General features: G+C 43.8%; 1 protein-coding gene across 1 annotated transcript in view; it reads right to left on the reverse strand.

Annotated features, from left to right (window-relative positions):
• CACHD1 (cache domain containing 1) overlaps positions 1 to 16,082 on the reverse strand; it is an 87,772-nt gene that overhangs the window by 48,615 nt on the left and 23,075 nt on the right. Inside the window, exons 2-3 of the mRNA XM_056497710.1 lie at positions 10,397 to 10,459; positions 1,690 to 1,838 (exon numbers count right to left, since the gene is read on the reverse strand). Of these exons, the coding sequence (XP_056353685.1) occupies positions 1,690 to 1,838; positions 10,397 to 10,459 (212 nt within the window). The remainder of the gene's footprint in view (positions 1 to 1,689; positions 1,839 to 10,396; positions 10,460 to 16,082) is intronic.

Consider the following 16,082-nt stretch of genomic DNA (forward strand, 5'->3'; position numbering starts at 1 on the left):
TACAATCACAATATCCAGATGACTCAGCTTCTTTCCTGATATTTTAACCAAAATGGGGAATCTCCCAGAAAGGTGGGGAAGGGAAAAGAAAGGAAGAGCAGCAGATGGGAGAGGCAGAAAGGGGAGAAAAACTGAAATCATGCAGAAGGATTTAGACAAATCAGGCAATTAACAAAGCATGGAGAAAACTTGGAAGTTTCCAATAAAATACATTTTTACATTATTTTTTTGTCCTGCTGATGACCTCTTACAGACAGCACTGGCTCCCATTGGTCACATAAGCCTCAACCAGGTCTTGAAAAGGTCCAGAACATCCTGAGCTGATAAACCGATCTGGGAACCATTTAATTATTGATCCAAGTAACTGAATAATGAGAATCTCATTGTAGAGCCTGAATGAGTTAAGCAAACAGCAAATTCACCCTTCTACTTTGCTTTAAAGGGTGTTTCTGTTTAAACCCCTTCCTGGGAATGATCCTTATGCAAGTTCTCCACAGGTAAAAAAATTTCTAAAGGACTTGCAAGCTATGTAATTTTGGAGGACAAAGTGAAAAGGAATTCACTAAAGTTTCCAGACTAAAAGCAGATTTGTTTTTTAATGAGAAATGAGGCCACACTGAGAAGGGGGTGAAAATCCCATTTCTCCTTCCCCTCAGCCCTTGCTTGGAAGGTGTTCCTGCTGCCTGGGGATTCCTGCATGGATTTTGTGATCAAGAGGGCAGAAAGTTTTTCATCCTCAAAGAATTCCTGACCCTTTTGTCCACACTGCCAACAGCCTGGATTTTTCACAGCATTTTCCACAGGCACCTTGTCCAGCAGGAACTGCACAGAGACTTCCAAACCTGCCCTTGGAGTCACCTCATGACCCAAATTACCTTCCTCCCTCTCAAATGTTTTTAAATCAGACTGAGATATAAACAATAAAAATCAGTCTGTAATTAAGGTTTGCACAAATAAAAAGTTACTCTTATTCTTTTCAAGCCCACATGGAAGTAAATGTTTAATATGTTCAGTATTTTAAGAAAATTACTCCTCTTTTATTGGAAAAATCAGAGCTTCTATCACACATTTCTACAGTTAGAAATTTCTGCAAATATGCAGCACAATAGAAATGATTAAAGAAATGATAACAGAAATGATTAAAGACAACCAACTGCCTGGATCTACTACTCACAACTCCTGTATTTAAAACCAAGCAAAGTGAACATGAACAAATGCAGTTTCCAAGCAATGGACTCGATTTCCTTAAACCCCTGCTATCAAACAGCAGCATGTCAACCTGATTAAACTGGAACACAGTGCTGTCAGCATGTGATGGCCTGAGCAACTCGTGATTTTGGTCACTTCAAAGGAGACAAAAAGGTCCCATGACCAGCCTGAGGAGAGTTATTGAGGGCAAGCAGTGTCTCAAAAATGGTGTCTTGGACCTAGACAGACTCTTTTTGTACTGAACACCATGAACAAACTTTCTTCCTTTTATTGCTTCCAGCTGATTCCCAGCTCTTGTTTACAGCCCATCATTCAACTCTGCTGTGGCAGAAATGTAAAAGAAGATAAGGACAAGATAAGACATGTGCCTTCTCTGTTTTTATCCAAAGGAGCAGAAAATTCAGGTTATTTCACAAAGAAACCCTCATTTTCTTCCCAGATTAAATTACAGCATGAGGAATCCCAGAAGTTCATACTCACTCCATCATGGAGGGTGGGATGGTGCAGCAGTCCTGGATGGCAGTCAGGGGGGAGGTGAGGTGGGCAGTGTATGAAGCTTCCACCACCTGCTTGTTCCGATTCACAACGTCCAAGTAACGGTTGAATTTCTCACGGATTTTTTTTGCCAACTGAAAAAAAACATAAGGAAGTTTAAAATCAACTCAGTTTCTCTGTATTACCCCATTCCTTAATAAGCAATTAAAACCTGTGTTAAAGACAATTGTTTTCTGATTTGCTCATTGTGTTATTTTTGTGGCTTAAGCAAGAAGTCAAGTAATTCATATTGGATGCAGCAAGGAGACTAAACAAGAAAATAAAACATATTTACCATCCAGCAATGGGTGCTTCAACTGAGCTTTGCATGTGTGAAAAGTGTGATTTCCATTTAACAAATTTCCCTTTCACTGAGAACTGACAGCTGGATGTGACATTGAGGTGCTTGCTCCAAGGCCTGACAAGGATGTGATGGAGAATAAACCAGGCCACAAGTCAATTTATTGAAGTTCTATACATGGACACTTCAAAAAAGCCCAAATTATGGTGCTAGAGATGCCTTCAGCTACACAGAACTCCTGCTGCTCCAGGAGCAAAGAGCCAGCAGCAAATCTCCTGTTGATGGAGCAACCTCAGGATCCAAGGAACCCAAATAACCCCAAACACTGCCACGAATCTTCCTCTGCTCCTCAGCAGCCTCTTCATCAGGTGGGTCTGTGCAGAAGTATTCCATCACTTCTTTCATGGAGATTTGGGCAAATAAGCCATGCCAGATGTTGCTTTTCTGCTGTATTTTCTGCTGCTTTCCTGGGAGGCTCCACAGGCTGAGCATTGCCAGGGTGATTTTCTGTTGGAACCCTGGAAACTGGGAATTTTAAACTTTCTGTGCTGACAGGCACTGACCCCCAGGAGAACACTGCATTTGACCTGAGGCCATGGAGAAGGCTTCCAAAATTTAATGATAGAACTGGGATTATGGGTGTGTGCTTGAACAGAAGTGTGCAACATCACATGGTGGAAAACTTGGAATTTGAGATTTTAGAATATAGCAATATATAGAAGGTAAGATGGAAGTTTTAGGGCAGAGGTTTGTCCTTCTTCACCTTCTTCCTCATGGGTCTGGGTGGTATTTTAATAATTGGATAGAAAAATCTGCATTGCAGGTCACGGGTGATTAGTTATTAGGTTAAAAGTAAAAACAATTTAGGTGTCATTTCTTAATTGGACAGATTGGCCCTAAAAAAGTCTTGTAGAAAGTAAGATACATCACCATTTTTTGTTTGCAAGCTAGAAGTGCTGTAGAACTCACTGTAATGTAAATAAGAATTAATACACATCTGAATCCAAACAAGAAATAGTCTTCTCAAGCCTTTAATCCAAACTCTAGCAAAAAAACCCAGAAAACAAACAAAACAAAACAAAAAAAAAAACCCCAAAATACCAACAAAAAAAACCCCAAAACAAAACCAAAAACCTGCAATAATTTTCCTCATGGATCTAAAGCTCACTGTGCCTACTCACAATCCACAACTTCAATACAAACTGAAAAACCTCTAATTGATGTTATAGCAGCAAGAAAATAATGACAAAAGTCTCACACTGGTGAAATTCTTCCTGAAGCCTTTTGTTGTCAGAGGTCCCTCTAAGGAAGGGACTCCTGATAAATCAGGACAAGGTTTGGAGGTTCCACTGTGATTTTTAAGAGCCAGTTTTGCTCCTTTCACAAAGTGAAAACAAACAGGTTGTGGCCCCTCCCATGCAATTCTCAGACCATTAAAAATAATGAGGGTGCCTCACTTTGGAAATAGCAAATTGGGTACTTCAACCCTTCTTTTTAAAATTAAAATAGAAGTAAAATTAATGATTTTTTGCTGGCAAATACTTCCAGGCTGGTGTGATCTGAGGGCTGCTGGCAGCTCTGCCCTCTCCAGATTCCAGGCACTGGGAAGGGCTGGGACACATCCCAGGGCTGGGACACACCCCAGGCTGCTGGAGGGACTGTGCTGTCACATCACAGCTCCTTTGTGTCCCTTCATCAGGCACTTCACAAGCAGCCTGGATAATGAGTGCCAAGGAAAAGTCTGTGCTGCTCCTGGAGCAAACGTGACAGTAAACACAGTTACCAGGAGGCATCAGGTTTTACAGAACATTTCCTGAGACTTTCACTCCTGGTCTTTCATCAAAGGGAGGAATTGATGAAATGGATCTGGCTTTTTGGTTTTTGCTCTGCATATTCTGCATCCCAATTCTATATTTAATAATCTGCCAGACACATCCCAAATGAAAGAACCATCTCTAAGCAATAGACAGAGGTGCTGAATACTCAGAAATACTGTTTTGCATTTCTGCACACTTCTCCAGAGCTGAATCAGCCCCTCAACCCATAGCACTCCTCTCTCCTGCTCCCTGCACACCCCAAACCCTGCAGGGATGATTTACCAGTGCTGCTGAATTGTGTGCTGGGAACCAGCCCTGGATTTTCCAGATCCCCTGCACTAACAAATGTCTCTCCTAACTCTTCCCAACAGGCCACTTTGTCATGATTTCCTCGCTTCTGTGGGGCAGGAGCCTCGCTGATAACAGCACTGCTCTGCCTCCATTGTTCCCAGGGAATGCTGTGACAGGTCTCCAAGGAGCACAGGTTTAATAGGACCCTGCTCAAATGACTTGCAGAATTACACCTAATTAGTTCTGTGAAATGATTTATTGCCAAGGCACCAGAGGACTGCTAATGGGCTCCTCCATGTTAGACATCCAGCACTATTAAATTGCTCCCAGTTGTTAAGATAATAAGCTTGGGGAGATCCTTTTCTGGTTTCCAGTAAACTTTCTTTTTGTCTGGCTGCACCCTTCAAATGTGCTCTTCAAAAGTGGATTCTCCTGGAGGGTCTTGAACAAACACAAGCCAAGTTTCCTAAATCAAAGCACTTAGATTTTGTGGGTACAAAGTTTTCCTCTCAGTCTGGGCAAACAAAATGTCAAGGTAAACCAGATATTAGAATCTGAGATTTCTCTCATGGTTTCCCTACCTGAAATCAGGAAGAGGGGAGAGAGCTGGAGTTTGCTGAGCATCATTAGCAGTCACAAAAGCATCACAGGGCCCCAGAACAAAAGGCTCTGCTTTGGAATCAGAGCTGCTCTCTGATAAATGAATGCTGCTCAAGCGAGGGGTCGGTGTTGATGAGTTTTCACCTTCTAGGTTGAACGATAAAAGCACCCCACAGCCTTTGAATTTCACCCTGCTGTGCCGAGTCTAAAGATCTGACAAATCTGTTTTTCAGAAGATCCTGTACTTCAGAAGCTGACAAAAAGCAAATGCTTTGTTCCCAAACTGTGTCTCCCATGGAAAAATCCTCTGAATGGCTCCAAGTCATCCTGTTATTTTTCTGAAATGGGATCCAGCGCCTGGGTCGGGGCAGGGAGTCAAGTGTGTGTCAGCAAGGAGGGATCTGAAACCTCCCAGAGCTCCAGACACCATTCCCTGCCCGTGGCTGCAAGAACTGACTTTGTCTAATCTAAAGAACTCTAAAAACATTGCCCTCTGATAACAAGACAACACCCACAACGATCCCAATCACTTTAAAACCAGCTCAATACTCAATAAAACCACCAAGGGCAAGACGATCCAAAAATAATTTTCCGTTGAAAATTTCTTCAAATGAATAAACAATGATAATTTAACTGAGAATTAAATATTCTAATTCATCAAATTGAGAAGTATCACTCAGATGAAGCCTAACAAAACGAACTTTTCTTCCATAGTTGGGCTTCACCTCCCTCCCAAACTTTATCCCTTTGCAGGGGGATGCACTCACTGCTGGAGCCTGTCACAGTAAAAGCTGCAGGCTTAAATCACCTTCTCCTCTTTCTAAATAAAAACCTGAAGTTTTTATCCAACACATACCCTGCTTTTTTTAACCTGCCTGGAGCTGAAGAGCTGCTGGATGCTGATGGATGCCAGACCCACACTGGTTGCAAAACCTCCAAAGTAGAGAAAGAGAGATAACAAATAATGAAAGGACAGAACACTGAGCTATGAAACCATGCTTACATAATTGTTGAAGAATTTAAGGCAAAATGGAAAATTGTGCCCTCAATCAGGCACAGAAAAGGGGCAGGGGTGTCCCCTACCTGGGTGGGTACCAAGTGTGACAGACATTTCCTGCTCCCACAGAAATGCTTCAATTCACCCATTTTAATGGAGACTGAATAAATCTGGATACCTCGAGATTGACACAAATTATTATTACCCTACACAAAGCACTCTTTGCCTCATGTCAAAAACAACAGCAAGGGGAAGCCTCTGTGGGCATTGTTCAGCTTTCTGTGTTTTCCCCTTGATTTTAATAAACAGAACAATAAGCAGTGAGTGCTGTGTGAACAATGCAGCCATTAGCCCTGCTTTCCCTGGATTTCCTCTGGCAGCTGACACGCAGCCAAAGCCCTTGGGTTTGCAGACAGGTTGGACTGGAACACCTGTTTCTATTACTGCAGCACCCCTGGGTACTGCACTTCAATTGTCACCATCTCCACTGACAACCTTTCATCACAACATCACTGAGCTCCTCTAATTTTCCCAGAGACATTTCCCTCATTTGCATCGTTTCCCTCGAGCTTTTTTTTAAAGCTTCTTCCCCCTCAAAGCTCCACAGCTCTGAAGTCTTCCCTTTGCAGGGAGCTCTGAGGGAAAGCAGAGCTCCAAGGTGAGGTTTTATTTCTGGCTGTAGCTTGAAAGCCAAGGTATTTTTCATGTTTCCAAGCCTATGTATAAAATATGCATCAGTGGAGTTGACAGGCAGGGATGCCAGGACGGACTGGCAGTCAGGGATTTAACACTGTCAAATTCCTTGGAAAGGATTGCTTACACATGAAGAGTTGAATTACAATTTTGAGGTTTAAATTCCCTCTGTAAACCAGAAAAATCTGGAAAAAAGCACCTCTCTCCAACACCCACCAGGCATCCATCCTGCTGCTCCATCCCAACTGTGAATCCACAGATTCCTAATCTAGGAAACTTTTCATGTTGTTTCTTTTTCATCTACATGGCTCTTGAAAAAACCACTGGTTTAGTATCAGCCCTGAAGAGCCAGAGGTCAGCAGGGACATGGCCCAAGGAGGGATCACAGAATCCACCTCCAGCTTCACCCCACACCTCTGTTTGAATGGATTCTAACCCTTCATGGAATCCTGGAATGCTTTGGGCTGGGAGGGACCTCAAGGATCATCTTGTTCCACCCATCATGGGCAGGGACACCTCCCACTGTCCCAGGCTGCTCCAACCTGGCCTTGGACACTTCCAGGGATCCAGGGGCAGCCACAGCTTCTGCAGCCTCCCCACCCTCACCTGGAAGAATTTCTCCCTAAAATCCCATTTCAACCTCCCCTCCTTCAGCTTAAGTCCATTCTCCCTTGTGGGAAGTCCCAGTTCCTGCTTCTCTGGATGCCACTGGAAATATATTCCATTATTGCAACCAGGATGCAGGAAACCACTTCCCAGTGTGCATTTTGTCACGGAAACCAGCACTCATTTGAGGTTTTCTACTGGCCAGTACCTCTGGCAAAGCTTCCCAAGACTTATTCCAAGGAAGATGTTAAACAGGATGCACAGCAAAACCTAGAGAGAGGGTCATGATTCCTGAATCCTTCTGGAAGTACATTAAACACACAATAATTGCCTTTTATTGTGAGGCTCACAATTCATTAATGTGTGTGTGAACATGCCATTTTTCACAGCCAGGGAACATGATGTGCTCGACAGCTAAATGTAATTTTTTCAGCACATTTCAGATCTATTTCCTCCCCAAAGACCTCTTTACCCAGTCCAAAACCAACCAAACTAAAACTCCAACTCAACAGCAACAAGGTCTGAGCTTTTCAAGCCTTTTCTCCTCAAAGCTGGTAAATCTCCTCCTGCTGGAGATCATTTCACCCTCTCTCCTCCATGGAGCCCAGACCCCCTCTCTCCACATCACAGAAAGCAGATGTCTGGCAGGACACTGAACACACACTGACTTCCTTCAGATCAGCTAATGTTGATTTTCCCCTCATAAAACTCCTCCTCTCCCACTTTATTTACATCACTAACTCACACCACTGCTTTCTCATATCATATGAGAGTTCTCTGATACTTAAATAACTCCCAGGGAAGGGATCCAAGTTGTTTTTGGCCATTGCCATCCCATTTTTAACAATCTACTCAAAGCAGAAAAAGTTTTGTCTGTCAGGTACAACAGTAATTCTATAACTGCAGAGCTTAAAAGTGTAACCAGTTCAATGCTGGGAGCTAAAGCTGCTCCTTGTGTGGCACAAAGAAAGCCAAAGGTAGTGAACAGTTAGGCCTGAAGGCCAACAGCTGGAATCTTTCACTTTTTCAATAAACTGAGAGTCATTATTTACATGGTTTGGTATAAAAAACCCACCACCCCCACAACAATTCAGTGCTCTGCCCAAAAAAAAAAAAAAAAAAAATCCTGACATAAAACTGTCATTAATTGCCTTTGGATATCAGTTGCTACAAAAATGTTAATGAATGACCAAAGCAGAAATGAGATTTCTCTGGCAGGGGATTTCATTTGCTTACATGTGTTTGCCTTTGCTCAAGATGATCCCATTCAATGTCCTACTCTTATAAAATTCGGGTTCTGTTGCTGGGGATTCATTAGGGCTAAAAGATCTGGTTATTAATGAACCAGAAGTGCTCAATTATTCTTCCATCCACTTCACTGTAGAGCTTTTAACCACAGTAATTACACTTTACAGAGCCCAGTTTCTCCCCTGACAGCTCCAAATGCATCACCCCAGCTCCAGTGTTTGGACAGCTCTTTAAATCCACTTGGGATGAACACAGACATCTGCTCTGGAAATAAGGACTGTCTTTTCCTCAGTGGAGAATCCATAGCCAGGACTTCAAAGAAGTTTTAATCCATTTTCTTGGTTTCCCAAAAACACTTTTGCCTTTCAAAAGCCATCTGATCCATCTGATCCAGCCCACATGGCCCTTCTGTGGTGCACAGACCACCCAGAAACACTCCTGGAAATGCTGCCCTACACAGCACAGAGCCAGAGAACCCATCCTGAGGGATGTGGGGATGGTTTGGGATTTAAATTGTTAAAATCAGGTGACAATTGCATTCCCACAGTCCCTCTGCTTACAAGCACCCACCTGGACATGCCTACAGGGAAGCCAAAACCTCCAAAAGGCTGAGAAGGGTCTGGAGAACCAGGAGTGGCTGAGGAGCTGGGAAGGGGCTGGAGAATCCCTGAGGAGATGGGAAGGGGCTGGAGAATCCCTGAGGAGATGGGAAGGGGCTGGAGAATCCCTGAGGGGATGGGAAGGGGCTGGAGAATCCCTGAGGAGATGGGAAGGGGCTGGAGAATCCCTGAGTGAGCTGGGAAGGGGCTGGAGAATCCCTGAGGGGATGGGAAGGGGCTCAGGCTGGAGAAAAGGAGGCTCAGGGGGAATTTCTGGCTCTGCACAACTCCCTGCCAGGAGGGGACACTGGGGGGATTTGGGATCTGGGAACAGGGACAGGAGAGGGAACAGCTCAGGCTGGGCCAGGGAAGGCTCAGATTGGATATTTGGGAAAATTCCTTCATGGAAAGGTTGTCCAGCCCTGGCACAGCTGCCCAGGGGTCCCCATCCCTGGAGGGATTTAAAAGCCCCATGGATGTGGCACCTGGGGACATGAGGTGGCCTTGCCAGTGCTGGACTCAATGGTCTTAAAGATCTTTTCCAACCAAAACATTCCTTACAATCCCATTTGAACCAGCTCTGCTTTGACTTTTTCCTCAGAAAAAAAAAAAAAAAAAAAAAATAAAGAAGACTGGAAATATCACCATTTCCAGGAAGCACGACTTGGAATATTAATTATTTCTGAATTCCATGAGCAGCTTGAATCCCCACACAAACAGTTCATGCATGACCTGCTCTGGGAAACCTCAATGGGGCTGAACAGCAGCTCCCCTTCCCCAGGGAAAGCCCCACCCTGAGGAGCTTCTGTGTCTCCTGAACATTAACACTGCTTTGATAGGGGTCTAGGAAGGTCAGGTTACTCCTGAAGGTTGAGCATGTCCATGCTGAAATTGGGAAGAAAAGCTGGTTCTTTGTCCCATTTCTTCAACCAAAACCTTTACCACAAACATAATTGGTACTTTAATTCTAAAAGAATAAAACATGACCTATTTGACCTGTTTGAAAACTGATCCAAAATTAATTTTAAAAATATGCACATGTATTAAAATGCAAACTACCCATGTATTATCTCAATGTTAAATTGAAGAGTTAAATGTTGAAATGTGTTCCTGTAAGACTCCACAAAATTACAAGCACCCTTCAGGCACACCTGTGATGCACCAGGCTGTAGCTGTCCACAAAATACCTTTTCCACATCATAACAATATTAATGGGTTTACTTTGAATTTGAAATTGAAAAAGAGACACTTCCAACATGAAAGCCTGACAATTAATGGGAGCTGCTTCATGAGGGCCCTTTTGTTTCCAAGGGACAGCCCCACACCAAGCAGATGGAAAAGCTTTTCATGGCAATGCAAAATTCTCAAAAGCATCAGCAGCATATGCAGCCCATCCCCATTTCTATCCTGTTGCACTGAGGTTAGAAAGGAGCCAGAGATCCAGACAAAGAATTCCCTGAGCTCACTCTGCCAGTGGAGGTGGGAAAGGTTTGGGACTCACCTGTTGAACTTCACTTTCTCCATTCGATATTTTCTCTGTGTACACGAAGGAGTTGAATATCCTCTGCAAGAAAAACCAGAAAGGATCTGTGAGAGGCTTTTTTGTCATAAATGTCACAGGAGAGCAGCTCCAAAAAGTGGATGGGTGAGGAAATGGGGTCAGAGAAGGACCTGGGGTCTCCCAGTGCCAGATTTCCCAAAGGGAATCATGTGAGTGGGGATCTGCATGGAGAGGCTGATTTGGAAAGCAAAGATATAACAGAGTTTTTTTCCAAACATCTCCTTATTTACCAAACTGACATAAGGTGCTAAAAATAGTTCCACATGCAAACTATGACCCTTATTTTGCTAAACATTCAACACAATATAACTACTTTTAAAAGTACATGTTTCCAACTAAAACATGAGAGGCTGGGAGCCAAATTTAGACAAATTTAATATGTGGAAAAGAGACAAGTGAGACATAATTTGAACACAATCAGATCAACCTCATAGAAAACAAAAAAAAAAAAAGATAGAAGTGAGAGCTGTGTCCTCCTGTGGGAAGCTCAGTTCCCAGGGGGACAGGTGACAGTCACGCTGCCATCCCTGCTCACAAACTGAAGGAAAAACACTCAACACCTTGTTATATTCTGCTGCCAGACTGAAAAATAAGATTGGAAAGATCTGGGGTTACACCAACAGCATTCCTAAAAGTTTGCCTGATCACTTAAGCTTCTCTTGCAAGATTTCTCACTTCCAAGGGCAGCCTTCCCCCTGGGGACAGTGGGGCTGTCCCCACTGGAAAATGAACAAGATCCCTAAAATATTCCTTTGCTCTCTTAACAACAATAAGTGCTATCAACAGCTGTAACAGCAATAAATGGGGTTATTGAGGCTGTTCTGGGATTTCACTGAGGGAATGGATCCCACTTCTATCAGTGACACTGCATCTGGCAAAGGACAGGAATTCCTAAACACCCTGGATTGTGTTATCAGCAGTAACAACTGCAATTACTAAAAAGTCTCAATTTCATCCAAATTCATCTCCCTGACAACTCTTGCAGTCCACAGCTCCCAGAGTTTTTTTGATGCAGGTTCAGCTGATTCCCTCCCAGCACAGTTACAGGCAGCCAGGACTGGCAAAACCAGCCTGGAAAATCCTTTGGTGTGCTCACCATCATCACTTCCCCTTATCCCTCTCCCTCCTGAGGACTTGAGGAATTTCAAAAATGTGAACTCTCCATTCTGAAGAAGCATTTGGAAGGGCAGCAATAAATCTCCTTGGCTTACAAGGCTCAGAGAGGCAAGAAGGGGAACAGAGGAGGGGAAAATAAAAGGTATCTACTCTTAAAAGCTGCCTGTACATGGAGATTTCCTCTTCATCAAGACCTTTGTTTAAAGTTCTGCTTGGGTACTTTAACTACAAACACGTTGGCTTTTTTTTTTCCCTCTCTCATGAGATGAAAAGATAACTTAAACATCAGAAGGAAATACATTAAAGCATGTCATTTTGATGCAAAATGTTTTAAATGAATTGAATTTTTCTGTCCACGCAGCGTTTAGTGTGCAGACATCAAAAGGAATGTGGAGGAAATCGACTGTCAGCTCCTGAGAATGGAGCTTTCTGTCCCTAACACAAAGCTGACCCTTCTTCCACCCTTTTCACATGCAGCCCATTTATGAACTTGCAAAATAATGCCAGAGAACATCATCCACGGTTATGTAAGAGTCACAGTGCCAGCAGGAATTTATTTGGCTTGGCTTTTAACCTATTTTTGCTTGATTTTGAATTAACTGATATCTTTAAAATGCTCTGGTATATTCTGCTGTTTTAATTAAAAGCACTGTGCATGGCAGAGGGGGGAGCAGGAATTTCTCAGTCAAACTCAGCACAAGTTATGAGTAAACCAACAGTAAAAATCGAGTAAGGATTGAGAATCCAACCCTGAGGCTACACATGAACTGCTCAGCCCCTGCCTGGATCCAGTCCCTACTCGGGATATCTGCTCCCCACTCAAGAATTCCTGGGCACAATTCCACCCCAGGAAATAAAACAAAAAAAACCCCATCTTTAAGCTAATTTCATTGACTTAAAAGTGCCCTAACTTTAAGCAGAAAACCAGAGCTAAGTGGCAACCTCAAATGAAATTGAGGGAGTTTCACGGGAGAGAAAATCAGCCCCACACACAACCTCAGGAAAAGAGTCTAAATATTTAGGAGAACTTGCCCTGCAGTTTACACAGCCCATTAGCATCTGTGCTTCATCCCTCCCAGCCCTCTTGTTTAATGGCTCTGTGGAGCAGATGGCAGCAGGCTCAGCTCTCACACAGCAACCCCACACGTGTTCAATGAGATGCTTGCCCGGCACCATTCACCACAACCCATCAGCACTCGGCCTCCCAATGCAGGGAGCTGTGCTGGACCAGCACCCAGCCTTTCCCTGGGATCAATACCCAACATTCCTTGGGATCAATATCCAACATCTCCTCTGGATCAGCACCCAGCCCTTCCTTGGGATCAATATCCAACATTCCTTGGGATCAATATCCAACATTCCTTGGGATCAATATCCAACATTCCTTGGGATCAATATCCAACATCTCCTCTGAATCAGCACCCAGCCCTTCCCTGGGATCAATATCCAACATTTCCTTGGGATCAATATCCAACATTCCTTGGGATCAATATCCAACATTTCCTCTGGATCAGCACCCAGCCTTTCCCTGGGATCAATACCCAACATTCCTTGGGATCAATATCCAACATCTCCTCTGAATCAGCACCCAGCCCTTCCTTGGGATCAATATCCAACATTTCCTTGGGATCAATATCCAACATTCCTTGGGACCAGCACCCAGCCTTTCCCTGGGATCAATATCCAACATTTCCTTGGGATCAGCACCCAGCCTTTCCCTGGGATCAATATCCAACATTCCTTGGGATCAATATCCAACATCTCCTCTGGAACAGCACCCAGCCTTTCCCTGGGATCAATATCCAACATTCCTTGGGATCAATATCCAACATCTCCTCTGGATCAGCACCCAGCCCTTCCTTGGGATCAATATCCAACATTTCCTTAGGATCAGCACCCAGCCTTTCCTTGGGATCAATATCCAACATTCCTTTGGATCAGCACCCAGCCTTTCCTTGGGATCAATATCCAACATTTCCTTGGGATCAGCACCCAGCCTTTCCTCTGGATCAGCACCCAGCCTTTCCCTGGGATCAGCACCCAGCCTTTCCCTGGGATCAATATCCAACATTTCCTTGGGACCAGCATCCAACATTTCCTTGGGACCAGCATCCAACATTTCCTTGGGATCAATATCCAACATTCCTTGGGATCAGCACCCAGCCTTTCCTCTGGATCAGCACCCAGCCTTTCCCCAGCTCAGCATCCATCCCTTCTCTTGGTTCAGCCTTTTCCCTTGAGCTGTTCCTCCACCAGACAGGAATATCTCCATCCCCACTATCACTCCCACCACCACACATGTCCTCAAGCCCTCCAATGCCACCTTATTTTATTTTCCTTCATTTGCCTTTGTATGCAGCAATGAACTGGGAAAACCTCCTTTATTTTTACATCCAGGTGGAGCTATCCCAATATTGTGATTGAAGCACCGTCTACTTTTCAATACTAAAAAAAAAAAAAAAAAAGTGTTGGAGAGTTTAATTTATCCTGACACTTTCCACAACAGCGAGAGGACAAGTGGAAACTTAAGCTGAGACAGGAGATTAAGTTTAGATACTACTTTTTTCTTTTTTTTTTTTTTTTTTTTTCAGTTTTTGGGGTCAGGCACTGGAATAGGTTGCTCAAGGAGGTGGTGGAGCCCTGGGGGTGTTCTAGACCTGGAGCTGGGAGATGTGGTTTAATGGTTCCAGTGGGGAACCATCAAGCTGGACTTGATGTTAAAGATCCCTTCCAACCATGAGCATTCTCTAATTCTACCATTTCAAAGTTTATTATAATCTTTGTAAAGATTCTTTTGGAGTTATTCAGACACTGGACAGCAACAGCACTTGCCTGTAGCTCCCTGCTCAGGTCCAGGCTCAGGGCCCTGAACCATCCCTGGGACTTCTGGCAACACCCAAATCCTGAGCACATCATTCCTGCTCCCAACCCTCCCCAGCCCTCCTGTTTGGCTACACAAACCCAAGCCTAGGTGAGAAAATCCTGCAGGGATCACCAGCTCCTCAGCACAGCCAGGAGGGGAAGCCCTGGATGGAGCCCTGGGGAAGCTGAGGTTTGTTTTCCAAACACACAAAGTATCAGACTCTTGCTTTCCTAAGCTCTTGAATTACCTGGCAGGGTCAAAGCACTTGTAGCTGCCTAGGAAATTCTTCTGTGGTACCTCTGTGTGTCCTTTAATGACATGGCCTTTAGTGGGCAACAGGACAAATATTTGATAAGAGAGAGAAATCAGGAAATAAGGAGAGGATTGAGGAGCAGGGGGCTGGGACAGGGAGATTTGGGCCACCAGCATCCACTGCCTGGCACAGGTGGGGTCTGACAGTGATGGATGGGCCCAGCACCCAAAGCACATCTTGGGGTAGGATGGAGTCAGGTTTCCCACCAAGCCAGAGATAAGCTGGAGTTTAGCTTTGTGGTGTCCCAAAAATCCACGTGAGAGACTTTTATTTATCTGAAACTGAAGGCAACTTAAAATCTGGGAGAAGACTCTAAACCAAGCACAGCATAAAAAGTAAAATATTAACTGGCTCTTTCCCTCAGTTCCTCAGGATTAAAATGGACTGCAGTGAGAAAAACACTTCCAAAAGCTCCAGTCTGTCAGCACAGCATCAAAACAAACAGAAAAAGCCACCACCCCCAAATCTCCAAGGTCCCAATCAAACACAAACACAAACTGTTCTGCAGAGCACTCAACCATTTGCACATCACTTTATTTGCCAGACAAGGCACAAATCCATCTCCCTGACAACAAAAATAACATTTTTTGAGACAAAGAGAATGAGGGAAAACAAACATAGGATTAGTAAAATAGCCACTGAGCTGTAAATACATTGAAGCTGCTTCACCATACAGGACATTTTAAAAAGAAGAAAAAAGAAACCATCTTTCAGCAGGTTTAGTGCATGGACTGCTGCTACCTGTCATACTTGGGTAGAGACTCAATGACAAAAATCAAGAATATAAAAAAACTTGTACAGAATAATAAAATGTAGGTGTGTAAAACACAGGCAGAATTGGCTCAGCAGGGCTGTGATACTTTCTAAACTTCAAGCAGCCCCTAACCAGGGTCTGCTTCCCACTTGAAAGGTTAATGTTTTTAAAAGTGGTGAGCAAACAAATATCCAACAAACCCTTTTTCTGGTGGAACTCACCCAGTGAGGCTGTTTTCAGGGAAACCTGTGGCTTCTGCCTGCAGTTTGTTTTTGCAGTGACTGAAGCCATCTCGTGTTCTGTTTTGTTACCATTTTCTAAAACCAAGGAACATTAAATAGAGACTTCCCAGGAGATCAGGGACATGCTCTGTGTTTTCCTTCAAGAATTTCCAGTAAGACATGGAAGAAGCTGAAGTGAATTGGAGGAGAACACAGGGAAAGGCAAATCCAGTGGGATGGGAGCCCTGAGGGCAGCAGCTACAGATCTGAAAGGAATATCCCAACACCACCCCACAAATGCCTTTCTCCTCCTGTGGGTTTGAAAAAAAAGGGATGTTTTCAGAAGGGATTTAACTAAT

The sequence above is a fragment of the Oenanthe melanoleuca genome, chromosome 8, assembly GCF_029582105.1.
Source record: "Oenanthe melanoleuca isolate GR-GAL-2019-014 chromosome 8, OMel1.0, whole genome shotgun sequence".
NCBI lineage: Eukaryota > Metazoa > Chordata > Aves > Passeriformes > Muscicapidae > Oenanthe > Oenanthe melanoleuca.